The 19784-nt window shown below is 46.7% G+C and overlaps 1 protein-coding gene across 2 annotated transcripts in view; it reads right to left on the bottom strand.

Annotated features, from left to right (window-relative positions):
- The window catches only part of SIN3A (SIN3 transcription regulator family member A), a 31074-nt gene that overhangs the window by 7201 nt on the left and 4089 nt on the right, over nt 1–19784 (bottom strand). For both annotated transcript variants that reach the window (XM_053988353.1, XM_053988354.1), the window contains exons 2-13: nt 15972–16192; nt 14369–14545; nt 12842–12948; nt 12063–12345; nt 9904–10155; nt 9075–9227; nt 8081–8239; nt 6765–6854; nt 5251–5369; nt 3586–3796; nt 1939–2055; nt 999–1237 (exon numbers count right to left, since the gene is read on the bottom strand). In XM_053988353.1, the coding sequence (XP_053844328.1) occupies nt 999–1237; nt 1939–2055; nt 3586–3796; nt 5251–5369; nt 6765–6854; nt 8081–8239; nt 9075–9227; nt 9904–10155; nt 12063–12345; nt 12842–12948; nt 14369–14545; nt 15972–16160 (2096 nt within the window). In that variant the 5' untranslated portion in view covers nt 16161–16192. The remainder of the gene's footprint in view (nt 1–998; nt 1238–1938; nt 2056–3585; nt 3797–5250; nt 5370–6764; nt 6855–8080; nt 8240–9074; nt 9228–9903; nt 10156–12062; nt 12346–12841; nt 12949–14368; nt 14546–15971; nt 16193–19784) is intronic.

Raw genomic sequence — 19784 nt, 5'->3', positions numbered from 1 at the left:
TTTCACATTTAGGTAAAACCACACAGGAACAAAGCAGCCCCAGGGGAGGGAATAAAGGGACAGGGAAGGCAAAAAAGCCGGCCCCGGTCTCTCAGAAATCCCCAGAAAGCTCCACCTGTGGAACAGGGGCAGCTAAGTTTGGACAACTGAACAAAGCATGGACACCTGAGTACCCTGGGAACGCACTCCTGAACCTTGACTCAGCATCCCAAGCAAAGCCCCCCTGAGTCAGTCCAAGAAGGGTAGGGAAAGTGGGACCTTGCAGGTATCCTGGGAAGGCTGCTCTGCCCAGCTCCAGAACTCCAGCACACAGGACCAGGAGTCCCACAGACATTGAACAGCATTTGCTGCTTACACACCTCGACCAGTTGCAGCATCCACTCCTCTGTAACTGAGGAAGGGGAGGCTGACAACAGAAACATTCCTCAGGGAATCTGGGGATAGCAGAGACACCACGATCTGGGCATACAGGCCCATAGGACTTGGAAAGGATCACAGTTAGCCCTGGGATAACAGTTCCCTTATCTTACACACAGTGCTGACACCAGGGAAGAAGAAAGTTTAAGAGGAGACAAGAAAAAAGCTCTATGTCCTTCCTGCTGAGCTGTAAGGATTTTGCTTCAGGAGGGCAATTCCCTCTAGGTGATTATTATGGAATACACCAACTGTCCAGAATATAAATGAACTTTTTAGTTTCACGGAATAATAGAATCATGGAATGGTTTGGTTCAGAAGGGACCTTACAGATCATCTTGTTCCACCCCCTGCCATGGGCAGGGACACTTTCCACTGGACCATGTCGCTCCAAGCCCTGCCCAACCTGGCCTTGAACAGCTCCAGGGGTGGGGCAGCCACAACCTTTTGTGGCAAATTTACAGCCTGGTGGAGGGCACACTCCTTAGGGGCAGAAATTAGCTACGCTTCCATAAGTTTGGACAGCATACAGTGCATTACCCTTTGGGAAGGACCCCGGGGCAGGGGGCTGGGGCAGTCAGTACCTTTTCAGCACGATGGGAACAGCCACCGACGGGTTCTTGCGAAGCCCATCGATGATGTCAGCTGCTTTGTCAGCGTATATCCTCTGGAGAGCCTTGCGGTGGATCACCTCCGAGGTGCCCCCCAGGGTGTTGTCCAGCCGGAATTTGGCCTGCTCCTCCGCAGACAAGCGAGACAGCTTCTTCTGGATCGCCTCGAGAACGCGGATGGTTGCCAGGTTGGTCTCCAAGACAACATCCAGCTGGAGAGAACAGTGCGTTAGCCGTAGCATTTGAATACAGACAAAACATGATACTTCACGGAGGCAAACATTCAAGTGACACGAAACAAGAAGCTGCGCCTGTTTAACAAGGTGTACTCGAGCACTTTGGTGTTCAGCTGCTCTAAAATAATTCAATTACATTTCATCTGCTACCTAAATAATACTGTGGAAGAATTTAAAAGGTACCAGAATGATACTGTTCGGGAAATTACATCTTCCAGCTGGGAACAGAACACAATTGACAGTTACTCTACAAAAGGACGTGCCAAATCTGTGCAGATTCAGGTAATTGCCCAGCTAACTTCCATTTCCAGTCAAAATGTCAGTCATTTAAAATCCTGAACATATTGCTTTGCAGATGATTACAGGGGAATGCATGTTCTCATGCACTACGTGGGCAGGAAGAACAGAAAAGATGCAACAATTCCATGCTGGCCATTCAACAGTTTCATGTGGAGCGGGTGAATGAAGAGCTCTGCAGAAAAGGTGAGGGGCAGGGGTGGCAGCTTAGTGGTTATGCAGCCACTGCTTCCTGCATGAAGAGAAAACAAGCTTTTATGCCAAAAACCAGGCGGCAGACACAGTAAAAGATGCAGAACTAAAGGTATCATTACATCAAACTCATTGACTGTTCACAGAGCGGAGCTTTCCGAGACACGAACCAAGGAAAAGCAATTTACCTCAAAACGCTCGTCCTCACACCTGTAGATGTGCTCTTCATATTGTGTCTTTTTGGAGCTCACAAATGTGGAATCTTCAGACCAGGACGGGAAGGAGACCCAGGTGTCATTCAAAACCTTTGAGGGAAACAGAGAGAACAAGAGTCACGGGCAGTGTTCAAGGGGATCACACCTGGCCAGCTTCAAGAGCAGTCTTCTGACGGGATAATCTAATTCCCAGCTGGAAAAAGTGTGTGCCCCTTCCGAAGCCCAGCTTTCACAGGGCAACACCAAACAGCCAGAACCCAAACAGCCAGGCAGCCTGAAAAATTCATAGGCTGGAGCTGTGAGGAAAAACCCTGCGGGAGAAGAGGAAAATAAAGGTGAAAGGAGCTTTTTCTGCTACTTTGGATTAGTCAGCTGCAACCAGCTGGTTCCCCATGTGTGATTTACCATCAACACTGTATGGTCACCACAGCAGACCTGACTGTTAGACAGGACACAGTTGCTGCCTCCAAATAAGGCTAATTGGAAGTATAAAACCATACCCCAGCATCACCTTTCCTGACAAAACAGCTCAGCACCTGCAGCTTTCAATACAGGAGCAGAACATTAAAAAGCAAACAAACAAAAAAACCAACAACAACCTCAAAGAGGCCGATGGCAAAGAAACAATGATTTTGGCAGGCAGTCTTGAAAGCCAGGTCCAGTTTTCATAAACCCAAAGCCTGAACAACTGAGCCATTAGATTTCTCCTGATTTCTCAGGAGAAAAGTTTGTAACTGCATCACAAAAGAAGCTTTTGAGAGACATGTCAAGACACGGATTAAAAATTCAGCATTTCAGGGAAAAAGAAAGATGCATCTGAGGGAATACGTGGGAGAATCTGTCTAGAGAAAACATGATTTTCTTTTAAAGTTGGCCTGGAGACAACTCTACAAGCAGGCTAAGTGAGAATTTAGGTAAAAAGGTAGCAATAATCCTGAATTACATACTACCTTGTAAAGGACTTCTGAGATCACATTAAGACCACACAGAAAGACAGTTCTGTCATCGCCTACTTAAGTTTGCAATCTTAACGTTGCCTTCACATAACACATCATAAATAAGATGTAGGAGCATTGGGTATGTCAGTAATTAACCACCATAACTATTCAGCAGGTTTTTCTCCAGCTGCCCCCCCCAGTGCTCTGTGCAAACCTTTCACAAGCGCTGCCGGAGAAGAGCTGATGCCAACCGTCAAAGCCACGTGGGTACCACAACTCCCAGCCAGCTTCCAGCATAACCCAGTTCCTAGACTGACACCTCACCCTGTGCAATAGCTTCTGGATATGACCCAGATGTTTACGGGAGCGCCACCAGGAATCCCTTGGGTGTGCTCCCCTCGGGCTGCCACACGCGCCGTGGCGATCCCGAGCCAGGATGGTGTGCCCACACACGCCTGGGTGCAGCAGCAGCACGCATCAGCGTGGATCAGTGCTGGGCAGGCAGCTGCCTGGCCCCAGCTCCGTGTTCACCACCACCAGATGTGCCCTGACATCCCCAGGAACCTTTCCAACACAGGGATGCAAACGAAATCCCCCACCCTGCTCTGTTTTGCTCGCTTTTGCTCCGATGCTTTAAAAAGGCTGGGAAGAGCTTTCCTCTGTGGCACAGCCCCTGCCTTACCTCTTTACACAGTGGAGTCCTCCCCGTGCACTTGGGCTGCTGGTAGCTCTTGGGCAAGGCTCGGTAGCTGGAGCCCAGCCTCTTGCAGGAGGCATAGTCAATCTCCATGGCAATCCCCTCAGTAGCCCGTTCCTTCGGATACGTCTCCATGTGAACAGACTCCTTATATCCCAGAAAGTTTTTAAACCAAGTGAACAGTTCTGGGAATTTCCTAAAGATAAAAAAGGAATTAAGTGAAAAACGAGCTAAACAGAACGCAAACGGCACCGAGCTGCCGTGCTGAGGCTAGAACTGATTACTACAGACAGCCCTCTGAAAGATCAATCTGGTGAGAAGACTCTCTGCTCAACCCCACTCCCACAGAGCCTGACCAAATGGGAAGCAAGCACCTGCTGCTGATCAGGTGGGGGATTGCTCTCTTGGTGCAACTGAGGTGCTTTAGGATTAGTGACCAGCAAGGAGCAGCTGTCAAAGCTTTGAAGAGGAAGAGCACTCGTGGCACAGTCACATCTGGGTCTCCCCAAACTACCCTGGTAGTGAATTCAGGCCAGATTCCTCGTTGTTTGCCAATGGTTTGAACCTTAAACCAGACCCTTCCTTTCCAGAGGCAGCAAGAAGAAACCAAAAGGCAATTCTGTAACTACACAAAAGGTTTCAGTGCCAAGCAATTGCTTCAACCAGACTTCACAGAGCAGCATAAATCATGGAGAAACATTTGCCTGCAAGGCCCACGTTTGCCTGTTTGCAGAATTTCCTGAAAAATTTGTCTAAAATACAGCATTTATTTATTTCATGCAGAGCTCCTGCAATAGGATGAACTGAACCTGTTACTAATTGAATCACTAGTTATTCATTGCTTATTCATTGTATGGCAAAAGATAATGTCCAACTCCAGAATAAAAAAACCCCTGTATTATATCTCTCTATAGTTAGGAGCACAGGCATTAGATGGGAAAAGTACAGAATTTTCCTGTCAAATATGGCACCTTTTCTTCTACCTATTGCACCTTTTCTGGTGCCTGACTAATTCCAGTGGACCTACAGAGGGAGTGGAAGCTCCTTAGGGCAGTTTCTCTGCACAGTAGCTACTGTAATGGGGTCCTGAACCCAATTTATGTTGCTGCTGCCTTCTCCCTTGGAACTAGCAATTCAGTGCCCAGGCAGAAGAAACACTAATCCTGCTGCCCAAAGTTGATGAGAGGGTATCTGTTGGTTTTAACCAATTAATAGAGCTGTTCTGTACACTGCTGACAATCATGGAAGTTGTAAATTCCTATTTAAAGCACGGAGTTCCTTAACATTTTTGGCTTTGTGACAGAATCCAGCTGCCTTTTGGAAACTTCAGTGAGTTTGTATCAGCACTCTGCTTTTTTGGGGGGACATTTCCTGTGTAATTAGACAGTCGATCTTTTCCCAAATGACATAACCCATAATTCCAGAGCAAGAAACTGCAATAGGAGGCTGCTATTAATTTTGTTTGCCCTGCTGGAAAGGGAAGACACACAGCAAGAAACACCTGTACTGCTCCTGCATGCTGCCTGTCAGGACACAGCTGGGAATCTCTCTGGGATTAGGATAGGAAAGGGCAGTGCAGAAGACCATGAAGGTGAGTGTTTCTTTCCTGGCTCCACGAGAGAAACAGAGCAGGAAAGGGGCTGCACTTACCCCAGGAATGGAGAGACCAGCTGCACGAGCTCGGCCCGGGAGATCACCTCCTGGTTGAAAATCACCAGGCAGCGCAGGAAGTTCTCATACGCCTCCGTGCTACGCAGAGCTTTGCGGACCTGACCCAGGAGACAAGAGGAGAGGAGTTGTCAGGGTGACAGTAAGCAGGGAGAGGTCCAGGAGACCTGGATTTGACACTGTGTTTCCCACCGAGGCACACAGATCCTTGAGCTGAACAGAGAGAACGTGCCCTGTACACAGGGCCAGACAAACTGGTACTGATGGGAGCCACCCCCACGCTGGGATCCCCTGCAATGTCAGCACTGGGGCATCACTCTAAGAAAGGAGCTGCAAGTGAAGAACTAAATCCTTCAAAGAACCCTGTCACAGCTGGATTACAAAACACTGGAATCATGGACAATGTGCAGCATCACAAACCCACCCAGGGCTGCTTTTAAACTCCAGAGAGTATTTCAAATAGGGAGTGGGGAGTATGAGACCCACGCCCTGGGTAACACCTCTCCAGCCTCTGCCTGCTTCCAGCTTGGATTGTCACAGACAATCCTCCTTCTGTAACCCCAATCTTCACAGAATGAGGAAGCCAAACTATTCACCCCAACACCACTACCTTTCCCACAAGAACAGCTGGATCTACACATCAGACCCAGATCTATCATTGTTAAGTTATTCATCATTCTGGTTATAATTCCACAGCAGGGATTTTTAGGTTTACTCATGTTAACACCTACACATTTTCCAAGCAATAAATTGGTTCCCAGTTACCATTAGCTGGGTCCCATCACGCTGCAGAATTCACCAGATCAGCAGGGAGCAACCAAGACTGTCATCAGTGTGCGAATATTGCTTAAAAGGATGATTTTAAGTTCATCCCATACTCCCCTCTGAGCTATAAGGCACTGTATGGACACCTCAGAGAAGACACCAAGGTACCACTTGGCAACATCCCATATCTCCTTCACTTGATCTGTGTGCTAAACCAGCAACAGGTAACAACTGTGCAATTAATTAGATTAATCTCTGAGGGGAAATTAAAAAAAAAAAACAACAAAAAAACAGCCCAATGTAAATATGAATCAGGTGCTTTGTAAACTGAGCTCCCCCACTGCAGCCAGCTGGCTGTAGATGGGTACAAGCTGTGCCAACACAGCAAGACACGCCACGCACATCATCAGCTGTACGGGGATCTTATAAAGGGGAAAACCATTTGGAGTGTGGGTTACAGGAAAAAATTCCCATTCCCTCGAACAAATTGCAGCAGCAGCAGGTAGAAAGCTGGAGAAGGAGCTTTAGGGGAAAAGGCATGTGTAAAAAATATAACCAATTTTTTAAAAAATTCAATATATCTGACTTAGAGGTCGCAGGATACATCTGAGGTCAAGCTGAGAAATGTTATCAGGGTGGTGTAAATCACACTTCACTGTGATAAAAATCCAGATGTGTATACAGGAAGGACATACATCAAGGACATGCAACATCTGCCTCCTGCCTCTCACCTTCTCGAAGAAGAGAGATTCTGTCCCCACACCATGTTTGCTGGCTTCTGCCAAAGACTGGTCCTTCAAACCAAGCAGCTTTGGTTTCTTCTGTTATCAAAAAAAAAGAAAGGCAATGAAAAATAAAAGGGGTGTTCAGCAAGCTGGGATAATTTGATTATCTATCACACACGAGAGCCAGGCCCCTGTCCCCACCATGTGCTTCCCATTAAAGGAAAGGTGGCCTTTCTGGAGGAAAAGTCTATTAAAGCATGTGCTACAAGTTAATTTACTGAATGTTAATAAGTAGCATGCCACTCCAAATATTTGTAATACATTGTTTCACCCTTTCCTGTAACTACCTGATTGTTTCAATCACACTACAGCGTATCTTACTTTGATAACTAGTTTGGAAAACTGCCAGAATAAATTATTTTCCTATCACTCATCCAGTTCTGCAAATCTTACACCTCCCCAGAATGACAATTTTTTTTCTCTCTTGCATTCTACTGCAAGATGCTTTGTTTTCCCCATCGTCATTAAGGCTGAAAGTTGCCTCCAAAACGTGCTTCATTTTGGTGCCCTCGATTTGAAGAGGAGGAGAAAGGGCAGAAGGGGACTTAAATGGTACAATTATGCCTGTTAATGCTTTTCAGGACAAAGGAAGATATACTGGCTTCAAAAAAAACCAGGCAAATTTATCTCTCATGCACAAACACGAGGCCACCTGGCCACAGGACAATTTTTGTTGCACTACAAAGCCTCGCTGCTCTCACAAATCGTGCGTCATTTGAAAAGGGCGAACTCTGCTGAGAGAATAAACATTTATCATTGTATTAAAAGCTTGATCACAGGAAAGATGAGCAAACATGATTCTACTGCATCTGCTCCAAGTTCTACTACAACAAAGCTTTCAGTCACACCTTTTCAGCTCATCTTTTCCTACGTGCCCTAGGAACATTTGCTACAAATATTGGGCAAATTTATTCTGTGGCATTGCTGAGACTTTCGTCTCCACACTCCATAACTCCCCCCCATTAAACACTGCTAATAAAACTACATCTTTATTAGAAAGTGATGAAAACTCTGTTTCCTCAAGCCATTAAAGTAACTATGTCCCACCCTCAGGAACAGATACCACCATTTTGCAAAAATCAGAGGCAAAGACTTGTGCTTGGAAACAAGGACTTCTGGAAGGTTAAAAGACAAACACTATTCTCCGTGTTCTCAAGCTGCAGCCCCTGCCACAAAAGTCACAAGGACTTGGAAAACACAGCCTGCTCTGCCCCAGCCTCCTGGGACAAAGAGGGCTCTGAAGGAGCAGCACAGGCTCTTACCTTCACCGGAGGGGTTGCTCCGGTGCCCGAGTGCCGTCGGATCTGGCAGCCATTCTGGTTGGGTCTCTGCTGCTTGTTGTTGAGCTGTGGCTTCTTCACTGTGCCCCCGTGGTCATTCCTGACCGATTCCACTTTCTCTGCAGTTGTCTTACTTAACAGCTTGGTCAGAGACAAACCCGTAAGACCATTAGGGCTACATCCCACACAAAATGTCACTGAATGGGGCCGGGTTGGAAGGGACCTTTAAGATCATTCCGTTTCAATGCCATGCCATGGTCAGGGACACCTTTCACTATTCCAGGTTGCTCAGAGTTCCACTCAACCTGCCCTTGAACACCTCCAGGGACAGGACAGCCACAGCTTCCCAGGGTAGCCTGGTGGCAGTGTCTCACCACCCTCACAGGGAAGAATTTTTTTCTAGTATGCAATCTAAACCTACACTCTTTCAGTTTGAAGCCATTTCCCCTTGTCCTGTCACTCCATGCCCTTGTAAAGAGTCTCTCTCCATCTTTCTTTGAGGCTCTCTTCAGGTACTGGAAGGCCACGATTAGGTGACCCCTGAGCCTTCTCTTTTCCAGGCAGAACAATCCTAATTCACCCAGCCTTTCCTCAAAGGAGATGTGCTTCATCCCTCTGATGATCTTGGTGACCTCCTCTGGACTTGCTCTGACAGATCCACATCCTTCCTGTGCTGGGGACCCCCAAAGATGGATGCAGCAGTCCACAGGAGTCTGCTGCTCCTCCTAGCTCTAGGTGATCAAAGCATTTTACTGCAGTTACAGCACTAACTTAGAACAACCCTTTCAGGCAAAGGAATTGCATTTACAATAGAAGTTATTTAAGAGACAAGCTGTAGACAGAAAACATAGTCTACCCCCCCATACCTCCTACCTACACCCCAGGAAAATTACAGCAAAAGCACATTTTTCTGAACACTGGCTTCACACAGAACAGTCTGCACTAGGTGTTTCATCCTATCTCCAAAGGTACTCACCACAGAGCTGTTGGCATCAGGCAGGAATTGCCCAAATTCCGAGAGCAGATCCTCCTGGTTCTTGAAGAGGCGAGCCACCTGGGCATAGACCTCCTGCTCTGTCAGAGCTGGTGTGTAGTTCCCTCCTGCCTCCTTGGCATTACGCTGCTCTTTCTGCCAGAGGAAAGGGAAGAAGTGTCAGAAGAAAGGATGCACCAACTATTCAAGTGACAAAGAAGAAAGAAACTTTCAGTGATAGAAATTATGAAATAGCAAAGGTCTCAGCTTCTTATGCAAAGCATCACACTATATTAATGGTATGACTCTCATATATTCTAAATATCTATACTTCTATATACTATAAACACATCCTAATTGCCCAACGGGCCCTGAACAGTAAGACACTGACCAAGAAAGTGTTTTTTTTTGCTTTTAACATAGAGCTATGGCCACATTGCCTCATCCTGACACAGGCTCACAGAAAAACACCAAATCCAGTTTTTAAACAAGCATTTCAGACACGTCCAAACAAAGATGATGGATTGAGATCTATTACTTCATACGCCTATGTAATCTTTTTAACTTGCCAGACTTCTGCTTAATTCAAGCAGAAGTCAAGACCAGGCTGGACAGGGCTTGGAGCAACCCGACCTGGGAGGTGCCCATGCCCATGGCAGAGGGTTGGACTCGATGATCTTTAAGGCCCCTTCCAATCCAAACGAGTCTGTGATAATCCCCTGGCCACTGCTAGTACAGCAGAAGAACCAAGTGCAAGTTTTGGACCCCACCCCCAAAGCAAAGCAAGAGAAATAACCACACGTAGACACAAAGTCAGGTTTCCAACACTCACCTGATACGTATGGAGAATCTCCAGGAAGGCTTTGTAGATGTCTGGCTGTCCCTGGAACCGGTTTTTGATCTTGTTGACATAGTTGATGGCGTGGTTAAACTCCACGGGCTGATTGTTCTGCAGGGATGGTGTGGTGCCCAGAGAGATTGTCACAGGCGTGTGCGGCTGCACCGGCGGCGAGCGCGGCGACGCGTACGGCGGGATCGGGGGGGTCTGCTGGCTGGCAGGAGTATGAGCCTGCAACTGCGATGGCTGAGGAGAACACAGGCTGTGTTAGGAAGCACCACGTCCCCTCACGGTCGGGATAAAGGCATTTTTAATCCACTTAGGGATAAATAAATAAAAATAAATAAATATTTAGTGGGCCAGCAGAGACTAAACCACATCACGGAGACAAAATGCCTTGTTGTCATTGAAGATGATTTTCCTTGCTAATTGCTTTGGACTGAAAACTGACAGGAGACACAAACTACGGCAAAAACTTAACAGAGCCAAAATGCATAGGTATGGCTGGCTCCAACACTAAGTCACTTTGGCACTAGTGAACAATTATGGGATGTATGAAGGCAATAGAAAGGGAAAACGTGAGTTTCTTGAGACAAAAAGCAGGCAGTGAGTAATTATTTTGGATACTCTCAATGGGCGTCGAACAGCCAGGTGAAAACTTAGTTTTGAGGTGGCAATTTTAAATGGAAATGGAAGTACTTATTCCCCTCACGTTTTACATTTCAAAACTTGTATTACACAGAGTTTTCAGGACTGAGAATGTAAATAACTGCTTTAGGATGGCCATAAATATCCTGTTACAAGGTTCTGCCTTGCTCAGCTACAGCTTTACCTGGCTTGTAGGGACATTTTACCTCATTGTCTAGCCTGTCCCTCAGGTTGGTTCATTTTAAAGTTTCAGCAAGGGTAGTTCAACATTTTGCAGGTTTGATAGGGAGAAAACCACTTGTCCCATGGTATTAAGAAGGAGACTGCTACAACTCTACCGAGAGCATGTACTTCTTCAGAAAAAATCCCTGAAATCTGGCACAGGCAAGTTCATTCTGGAATGATCTGCAGTGCCCAGTTTGGTGAATCTTTTAGCAAATCTTTCAGCATGTTTTTGTTTGCCATTTCTGAGCAGGAAGTTGCATGTCCCAACAATGTTTGCCCAGAGATCAGCTAACCGCCGCATTTTAAATCCTGCTGCTTCTTAACTGCATGTTACCTTTTCCTTTAGCTTCTCCAGTTTAGGGTTTAACAGTTTAACCCTTGAAACTTTGGAGATTCCCTCCTAAGGCTCTGAAATATTTTTGCACTTTGAGGCTAAAATACACAAAATCTGATCTGGAGTAATCTCCTTGAACGTCTATTATCCTGTTCTGTTTCACACAAAATGCACCCTTTGGACAGTAGCATCTGGATTATATCTAAGCCAGAGCCAAATTTTCTTTGTTACTAAAAGGTCTCTGTTTTGGGCACGCACAACCAATACCAACAGGCAACATCATGGTCATCTTGCTAAACTCTTGTACTTTAGATGTTGCCAATAATTCCTGAGCCCTTCCAGCTGACAGCTGAACCAGACCCCTCTACAAAAACCATTCAATCTGAAAACAAGACTTCAAGCAATGCAGAAGCCACCAAATAACAAATGAAGGCTTCCTAAAGGCTTCATTGCCTCAAGCATTTGAAACGACACACACCCTTTCACACCAAAGAGAACATCTTTATCACAACCTCTGTTTTATGGGCAATTTCTTGGGACTTTAGGTCTAAGACAATATACACAAAAGCAGGCAGACAGTGTGTGCCCAGTGCTTTAACTAGGAACCTTTTCCCTAGGGCTGCTGGATCACTTCTTGAATAATGTGCGTGCCATTCACCAGATGCTCTGACTGGCTTTCAGTTCCCCACTGCCAGCAACAAAGCTTTTCCAAACCCTTAATGTTTTGGAAAGCTTATTTGAATTGCTGTCAAATTAACTATGACTGCATCTTCAAGTTTGAAAACGAGAAACTAATCCAGCAGCAGAAGGGGAACACAGGAAGGTTCACTGATACTGTGGAAAAGCAGCGTGGAAGTTAATTTTTCACTCTCTAGCTCCACACCAGCTTCAGCTGGAGGCAGGAGGATCCCCGTGCTCTTAGTGCAGGTCACCCAAAGCCTCTCACCTTGCTGATTTTGGCAGGTGTGGGCTGTGGTGCCGGCTGTGCTGGTGTCGGGGTTGACTGCGCCGAAGGCTGCGACGGATGCGGCGGCTGCGGCTGGGGCTGGGGCTGCAGCCCGTGGGTGGGGATCTGGTGAACCTGCCCCGGGGTGGTCACGTTCACCATGTCATTGGTCTGCACCTCAATCTTGTAGCCAGGTGGCAGGAAGGTGTTGAAGCCCATGATCAGGTCTGGGTGGCCCTTGAAGAGCTGCGACACACGGCTGATCACCCCCGGAGTGTCGATGCTGAGGAAGGAATAAGATCACAATGTCACTGTCCTCTGGCACCTTGCAGTGGGACAAGGCTCTCCACACAGCAATCTTCCAGTCGATTTTTTTCCCCTTATCACCTCTAACCTATGAAACAATGCAAAACTGAGTCCTATAAAGAGACTGCTGAACTCAATAGCGACATTAGCATTATTTTATCAGCCCAGACAGCGTTTTATATCCACGAGATCCAGTCCCAAGTCTGACCATTATTAATGGGCAGACAACCAGACAGCCAGATGAATCAGCTGTCAAGGCTGAACTTGTGAACTCCCACTCTAAGCAGAGATCTAGTATAAATGAAGGGATGCATTTCATTTTCAGAAAATAAAGCACATAACTGCTTTTACATCATTGTCCAGGTGTGTTATTCTGTATGCAAAGGACAGAATTCAGCTCCTGCCCTGTGCTCCCATGTCCACCCACACTCTTTCTAACCTGGAAAGAAGCAAAATGAAGCAAAGCTTGTTACCTTTGAGATTTAAATTCCTTCATAATATCCAAAAAGTCATTGTAGACCTGTGGCTGACTACCAAACTGTAGCTTCACCTGGTCAAGGTAAGACAAAGCATCCTCCACCTGGAGACAGACCAGACAGGTCATATTAGCAGAGGAGATTTGATTTCACCTCCCATTGTTCTGCAAAATGCTCATCATTTGAAAACACAGCTGTTAGCCCTGAGCCTGGGCAGGGAATTAAGGAGCAAAAAGCTCATGAGCCTGGTTTGTGTACTACCAGCACTGTTTGAATAAGAGGTACTCACTCCCTACTCCTGGCCCACAAGATAAAACTCTACTAAAAAAAAAAAGACAAAAAGGAAAAAAAAAAAAAAAAAAAGGCATCACAGATCAGTAGAATTACTCAGAATTAAAAAAAAAAAACAAAAACCAAAACCCAGCACACTCCAAATCTACCATCACTGAAGCGACTGCTAGGATAAACAGAACTAGACTGAGTATTTTTCCTGCATTCATATGTGGAAATTATTATGGATGTCTAAGAATAAGCAGAAAGTGGAAATGACATATTCAGTGTAGTAGATGTCTGCCAGGTACACGCTTGCACTTCTCTCAAAAAGCCAGACATTTCAGTTCAACATAGAAGGGCTTTGAAAATGGCAACTGTGGGCGGTAAATTGTTTTACACCTCACACAGTAAGAGGTTCATGATTCGTGTACCAACAGCCAATTTTCAGAGGTACTGGAAGAACAGCCACAGCCTAAAGTGACAGCTCTGGGTCCCTGTGCCTCCAGCAGCCTGGCCATGCACTCAGCAGCTGCAGGAGCTACACACGGGACCTCTCTTTTGTCTGAAATTAAACAACAGCAACGGGAGAGAGACTCATCTATAGCCCCAACCTTGCACCAGCAAAGGACTTTCCACGGATTTCCCTGTGAGGAAGAAGCACTCTTTTGGAAACCGGTTTTCAGAGGTTTGTAGAAATGAAGTTTCCCACATTCAGCAAAAGGAAAGGGTGGTGGTTTCCACCAAAACTGGAAAAGACTCACACCGTATTTGGAAGAAGCTGAAACAGGCGTCAGTTTGTATGTATGTGCCTTCTCCAAATGTAGCAACTTAAAAGGGTTATTTTTGGTGGACTTTTCTCTTTGTTTAAGGGTTTTGCAGCACATAATCTGAGAATAGAGCCTTCCTTACTCCCAAATTACTCCCACACAACCACCCACATATGCCATGTGTTCAGAAAAGCACCAAATGTTTTGGTAATTTAACCCATTCATCCAGATACTCTAAGCAATACATTCCTCCTTTCCCTCCCTGCCACAAATCTTTTCCTGGCCAGTCCAATTTCTTTTGATTATGGTCATGTGAAACAACAGGGCTTCAGAAGGAGGACAAGTCCATTTCTGCATTCAACAGACGCCCAAACACAAGAAGCATCAGGGAGGGAAGGGAAGGAAAAATGGATGGAAGAAGGGACCTGGCCGGAGAAGGAATTTTGGGAGAGGATGGTTGACATCAGGCAGCTGCTGACATTACCTTGAGCCTCTGGAACTGCTGCTGGCCCTGCACGGGCACGGCCGGGGGCGTGGGGTGCGTGTGGCTCTGCACCACCTGGCTGCCGTGGGGCTGCACGGGCGCGGGGTGGTGGTGGCCGCTGTGCACGGCGGCGATGGCCGGCCCGTGGCTGCCCGAGCTCTGCGGCACGGCCGACACCTGCCAAGGCAAACAGCACGTCAGGCACGGCCTCGTGGCAGAGAGCAGAGAGCCTCCCAGGCTCCCCAGACACAGCAACACAGTCAAGAGAACACTCTTGGGTTGAGCTTTAACCGTGACTGCTAACAACTTCACTCGACCAACTCCAGACAACTCTCATCCCCATCCTCCAAATACAGGAAAGCCCTCCCTGCAGACACATTCCAAACACAGGTTGCCCCCAGCCTGCACGCTCACTGGCTGTCCAGTATGTCCTCTGACATAAAGACCTGGAAAAGGAGGGCAAAATGGAATTTTTAATCTGGCAAGAGTCAAGGTTCTCTCCTTTCCCTACATGTGACAAGTAAGAATCTGAATGAATGAATCTACAATTCTTGATAATTCAGTTTGGGTACTGAAAGTCAAATCGTGGCTCTCTGGCATCAGCAGGCTCAGGGGAAAACCCAGCTTGGTATTTCCCCTAGAAAACTAGGGAAAGAACAGAAAGCATGCACTATTGGGACTTCTTCATACCGTAAACCAGGAAAGTTTCAATTTGGAAAATCATTTTCACAAACCCAGTTTTCCATTCAAGCCTCTTTTAGATGGGACGTACTTAATTTAATCCTCATGAACAGATTAAGGTTTGCCTGCTGGTCCATCTAAGTTCTTTTTAGGAAGGACTGCCAGTATCAACACACCCTCTGCCAGCCCCTGCAAGGGTCTGCCTGCAGCTCTTCAGCTCTGTGGCTGCCACTATCAGCATGAATATCCTTTCTGCAGAAGCAAGGATGAAGCTGTGTGTAGAATCAGGCACTAGACAGCCTGGGAGAGCAGCTCACCAGCAACACAAGTGTGGAAGATTAAACATGCCGGAAATGTGGCAGAGACAAATATCCCACAAATAGCCTTTCCCTGCTCTTTCACTGACAACTATCTCCAGTGTACTCTTAAAAAGATTTTTTTTCCTTGTTCCCAACTGCTATCTCCTTGTAAAGGAGGCAAGAGAGGGAAGAGTGCCACCTAATGACTCTGGGGTAATGTTTTATGAAACATTTCAATTTTCCTGAAAGTCTTCAATCTAAATGCTGATCTAGTCTGTTAAGCTTAAGATCACCCAAGATACCATGCATCTTTCACAATAGCAAACCTTTTCCTGCTGAAAAACAGAAAAACGGAGGAAAACCCCTGCACAAACCTGACTCTGTGATTCAGAGACCATGGTCTGAGAGAATCATTAGAAGAATCGTGTTCAAGAAAGCCAAGTCACCCCATGCTGCTTCATGAACGAAGCCAAAAAAGCAAGCATTGACAACGAGATGTACACTGTCCATTTTTTAAAGGATAACCTGGGCTACCAAAACAGAACCTTGCATCAAATACGGAACTCTACAGTGCCACGACACGGTGCTGGCTGGCCAGGGAGCTAAGGGCTGAGCACACACACCTGGTAGCTGGGAGTTACGGAGTACTGGATCCCCGTGGCCGACTGCATGGTCTCGGAAACCGCCTCATAAACCGGCGGGGCCGGGGCGAGCACGCGGTGCTGGTGCGGGAAAGCCTCGGTGCTGCTGGTGATACGTCTCTGCTGCGACGCATACACGGGTGACTCCTGCTCGTCCAATCGCCGCTTCATGCTGAACTCATGCTCGGGAAGCACAACAAAACCTGGGGAAACCAGACTGGTTAGCACGGGGAATTGATCCGGCGCTCCCGTCCCGCGCCACGGGTGACGCGGGGATCACCGCGAGCGGGCACGGCGAGTTTCTGGCTATTCTGGTATCTTGCAAAGGGAAAGTGGAATTAAGGATTTAGCTTTCAGCATAAAACACGCCACTGTATCTCACCACGAGAAGTACAGCCTTATTGTTGCAGTAACTTGAAAGTTAAGGATTTCTTTAGTCTCGCCTAAAGGATGTTGCTAACACACAGACCCTGAGCGATGCAGAGCTCGGGAACGCAGTGTTTGAACACGGACTGGGGAAGGAAAGATGTGCTACCTACACACCGTTTATACTGACAACAGAAAAAATACCCTCTTGGACAGTCCAGGTAGGATTACAGCTGCGAGAGATGCTTTAAAACATGGGAAAAAAAACAAGCTGCAGAATCAGAGTTTGAAGTCATTTACAAAGCCCCAAAGCATTTAATACATGTGTATTAAATACATTTCACGTGTAACTTTAGGGAAAGACATAGGTCTGCTATACTAGGGGTATTTTGGGTACCACATGCCACATCTGTGGTCCTGCCAGCACCCTGGCCCCACTCAGAAGTTGGATTCCTGCCTGCCTGCCAAGGAGCACAGATCAGCAGCTCCCTCACTTACTCCTCCGTGTTTTTTTTTCATGTTCCTGCCCAACCTCAAGTTGTTTTTCTGCAACTTGATTTCACTTCAAATCTGACAGGTCATTCTGCCACTGTCCTACTCCAAAAGGAGCCATGAATTCCTGGCTCTGTTGGATTGAACTAGTCACTCCAGCACTCTTTACTGCAAGCAATTCCAGTGCTGTTTTCTGTCCATTGATAGTTATTGCCATCCTTGAGATGTTATCTGCTGTTTAACAAAAACACAGGCAGCCTGTTAAGATGTTGGAAGGACAGAAAACAGCGAAACCACCCTCTTCTGCTTCAGGACCTCTCCAAAGCAAGGCCTTTTCAGCTCAGTGCAGTTAAGACACACTCATTGCTAAGGCAAGCACATGGATAAATGAGAGGGAACGATGTTCCCCCAGAACAATGGTAACAACCAACTGAGCCAATCCCCACCTACCAAGTCAGGACAGCTCTGCAGAGTCTAAATCTGCTGTTAACCAAATAACCCAAAGATGATGAACTAATACCTCACATCAAATATGGAAACAGGAATCAGCGGCACAAAGGTGTAAATTTTCTGCTCCATGACATAAAACATGGAAAATATTTGGAAAAATTTGTTTTTCAAAGGGACCTTAAAGATCATCTCATTCCACTCCCTGCCATGGGCAGGGACACCTTCCACTAGCCCAGGTTGCTCCAAGCCCTGCCCAACCTGGCCTCAGACACTTCCAGGGATGGGGCAGCCACAGCTGCTCTGGGCACCCTGTGCCAGGGCCTGCCAACCCTCAACAGGGAAAAAATTCTTCCCAGTACCCAATCTAAACTCTCCCTATTAGTCCCTCCTTTCACTTGGAGAGGGTAGGACAACAAGGAAGATGACTTAATTTATTTTTGAAGTTACTCTTCAAGTTTAACCTCTCAAGAAGTCCCCAAATCACCTGGCACAGGTCACAGACAGGAAGCAGAGGAGGACTCCTTGCCCAAAGTAAAGGGGAAAGCTCGTCAACTGCACCAATTGCAAGTTACAAACCCTAAGTAAGCCTGACCCCCTGCACACACTCAGCAAGCAGAGGAACACACTCCAGGAGCTCACTTCTCTAGTGGTGCCTGCACTGGTTGTCTTTTCATCAGTGTCTGCTGATAAATGAAGAGCCAGGAAGGCTAACATGGAGCTACTCCTCTCAGGCACGGACCACATTTCACTTTGCAAAAACACCGTTTCATGCTAATAAGGCAGGGACTAAACTGAGTAAATCTGGCCTCACACCATCCACCCACGAGCAGAGCTGGCCAGGATTTTGCATGACAATGGCTGAGTGCATGAGTAAAGTCTGGGCAAAGCTTTGGTGGCAGCTATTTACAACCTACTCACCTACTTGGATACCCTTCTGCTCTGAACACTGCTCCCTCAGCCAGTCCTGCCACTCGCTTTTCACCTCCGGGGCTGGTCCTCCCCTCATCCTTTCAATATCCTGTGTAGATCCACGTGCTGTGTAAGTGGTGTGGTGGCTGCCCAAATCCCTACCCTGGGTCTTGTTTCCCAAAGCAACACTCCACACTCACCCCTTCAGATGGGCTCCCCAGCCCCTAAAGCAGAGGCTGTTTGGGGGCAGAAGATGGCTGGAAGGCTCACGTGCCCTTATGAGGATTAAAATGCCACCTTAGGCTGTCTGAGAAGACTTTTCCCCACGAAGCCACCACAATTCTTGGCCTGTGAGGCCACGGGAATCATGACAGCACCAGAGATCCATCACCACACACACACACACACACCAGCAGCATGAACATGCTCCCAATTCTTGCAGGCCAAGTGTACAATCTTCCAAAAATTTAGTTCGCTGCGTGGTTGATATCGTAAAGCAAAAATTAAAGCTCATGTACGTTCATCTTCCCTCTGAATTCCCCTCACCTTCACTAAATGAGCTTGGACTCTGCTTTCATCCAAGCACTGGACCTGCTTCAGCTGTGAAATTCTGTATTATATATGGGTGTGTATATATATAGTCAATATATAGGTAATAGTCAATAGCACCAGTCAATCTTCCCAGGTAACACCACACTAACTCCTACCAAGGGTCTGCAACCCTCCGAGTTAGAGTGTCTCACAGCAAACCAGCCCTTAATGAAGGCTGCTAATTGACAGGCTTTATTAATCCAAGCAGAGAGATGATGTCAAAGCTCTGCTGTACCTGGACAGAGACTAGTGATGGTAACTCTGCATCCAGCACCACCCAACTCTAGAGAGAGGGGAAAGCAAACCAGCAGCACACCAGTGACTGGTCTGCATCCTGCAGGAGGAGATATGATGCTGGATGGTCCCAAAGTGCATTCATTTCCTCACTGAAGTCCTGCTAATCTTGACCTGGCATCTCCCACCAATCTCCTCTGTTCAAAAGCTGAAGAGATCTGTCCTGCAGCAAGCCCTTCCCCTCCTACAACCCACCAAAAAAAGCTGAGGAAGGAACAACGAGACGAAACCCAGGACTAGACATGTCATTTTGAACTGATTTAGCCAAAGCACGCTGCTCAAAGGGGCAATTCCACCCACTTCCACCCTCAGTAACAACTGATTTTTCCTTAATGATGGCAAAGCCCAGCTAAGGGAAAGGTATTTTGAGAATAAGCATACAACATCAAAGACTTGTACCAAGAGCTTTCCCTCCACATTACAAACAATAACACTATGCTTATGCATCATCTCAGAAATGCAGCACACATCTCTGGCATCCCCTCATGGACTTTGAAGTGTAGATTTAGAGAGCCCCAATTCAAACTGCAACATCTGTAACCTTAATTTGAAGGCTGAAAAGCCCTCAAAATACAGCAGGGACTGAAAGTAAGTCACAAAATTCAGGTACTTTCCTGTGTTAAAAGCATTAACAGGATGCACGTAGGAGATCTTAGCTCCACCTGGGCAGACCAAGTCAAGAATTGAATTCCC

This window comes from Vidua macroura, chromosome 12 (genome assembly GCF_024509145.1).
Source record: "Vidua macroura isolate BioBank_ID:100142 chromosome 12, ASM2450914v1, whole genome shotgun sequence".
NCBI lineage: Eukaryota > Metazoa > Chordata > Aves > Passeriformes > Viduidae > Vidua > Vidua macroura.
This window is presented reverse-complemented; position numbering and strand designations above follow the sequence as displayed.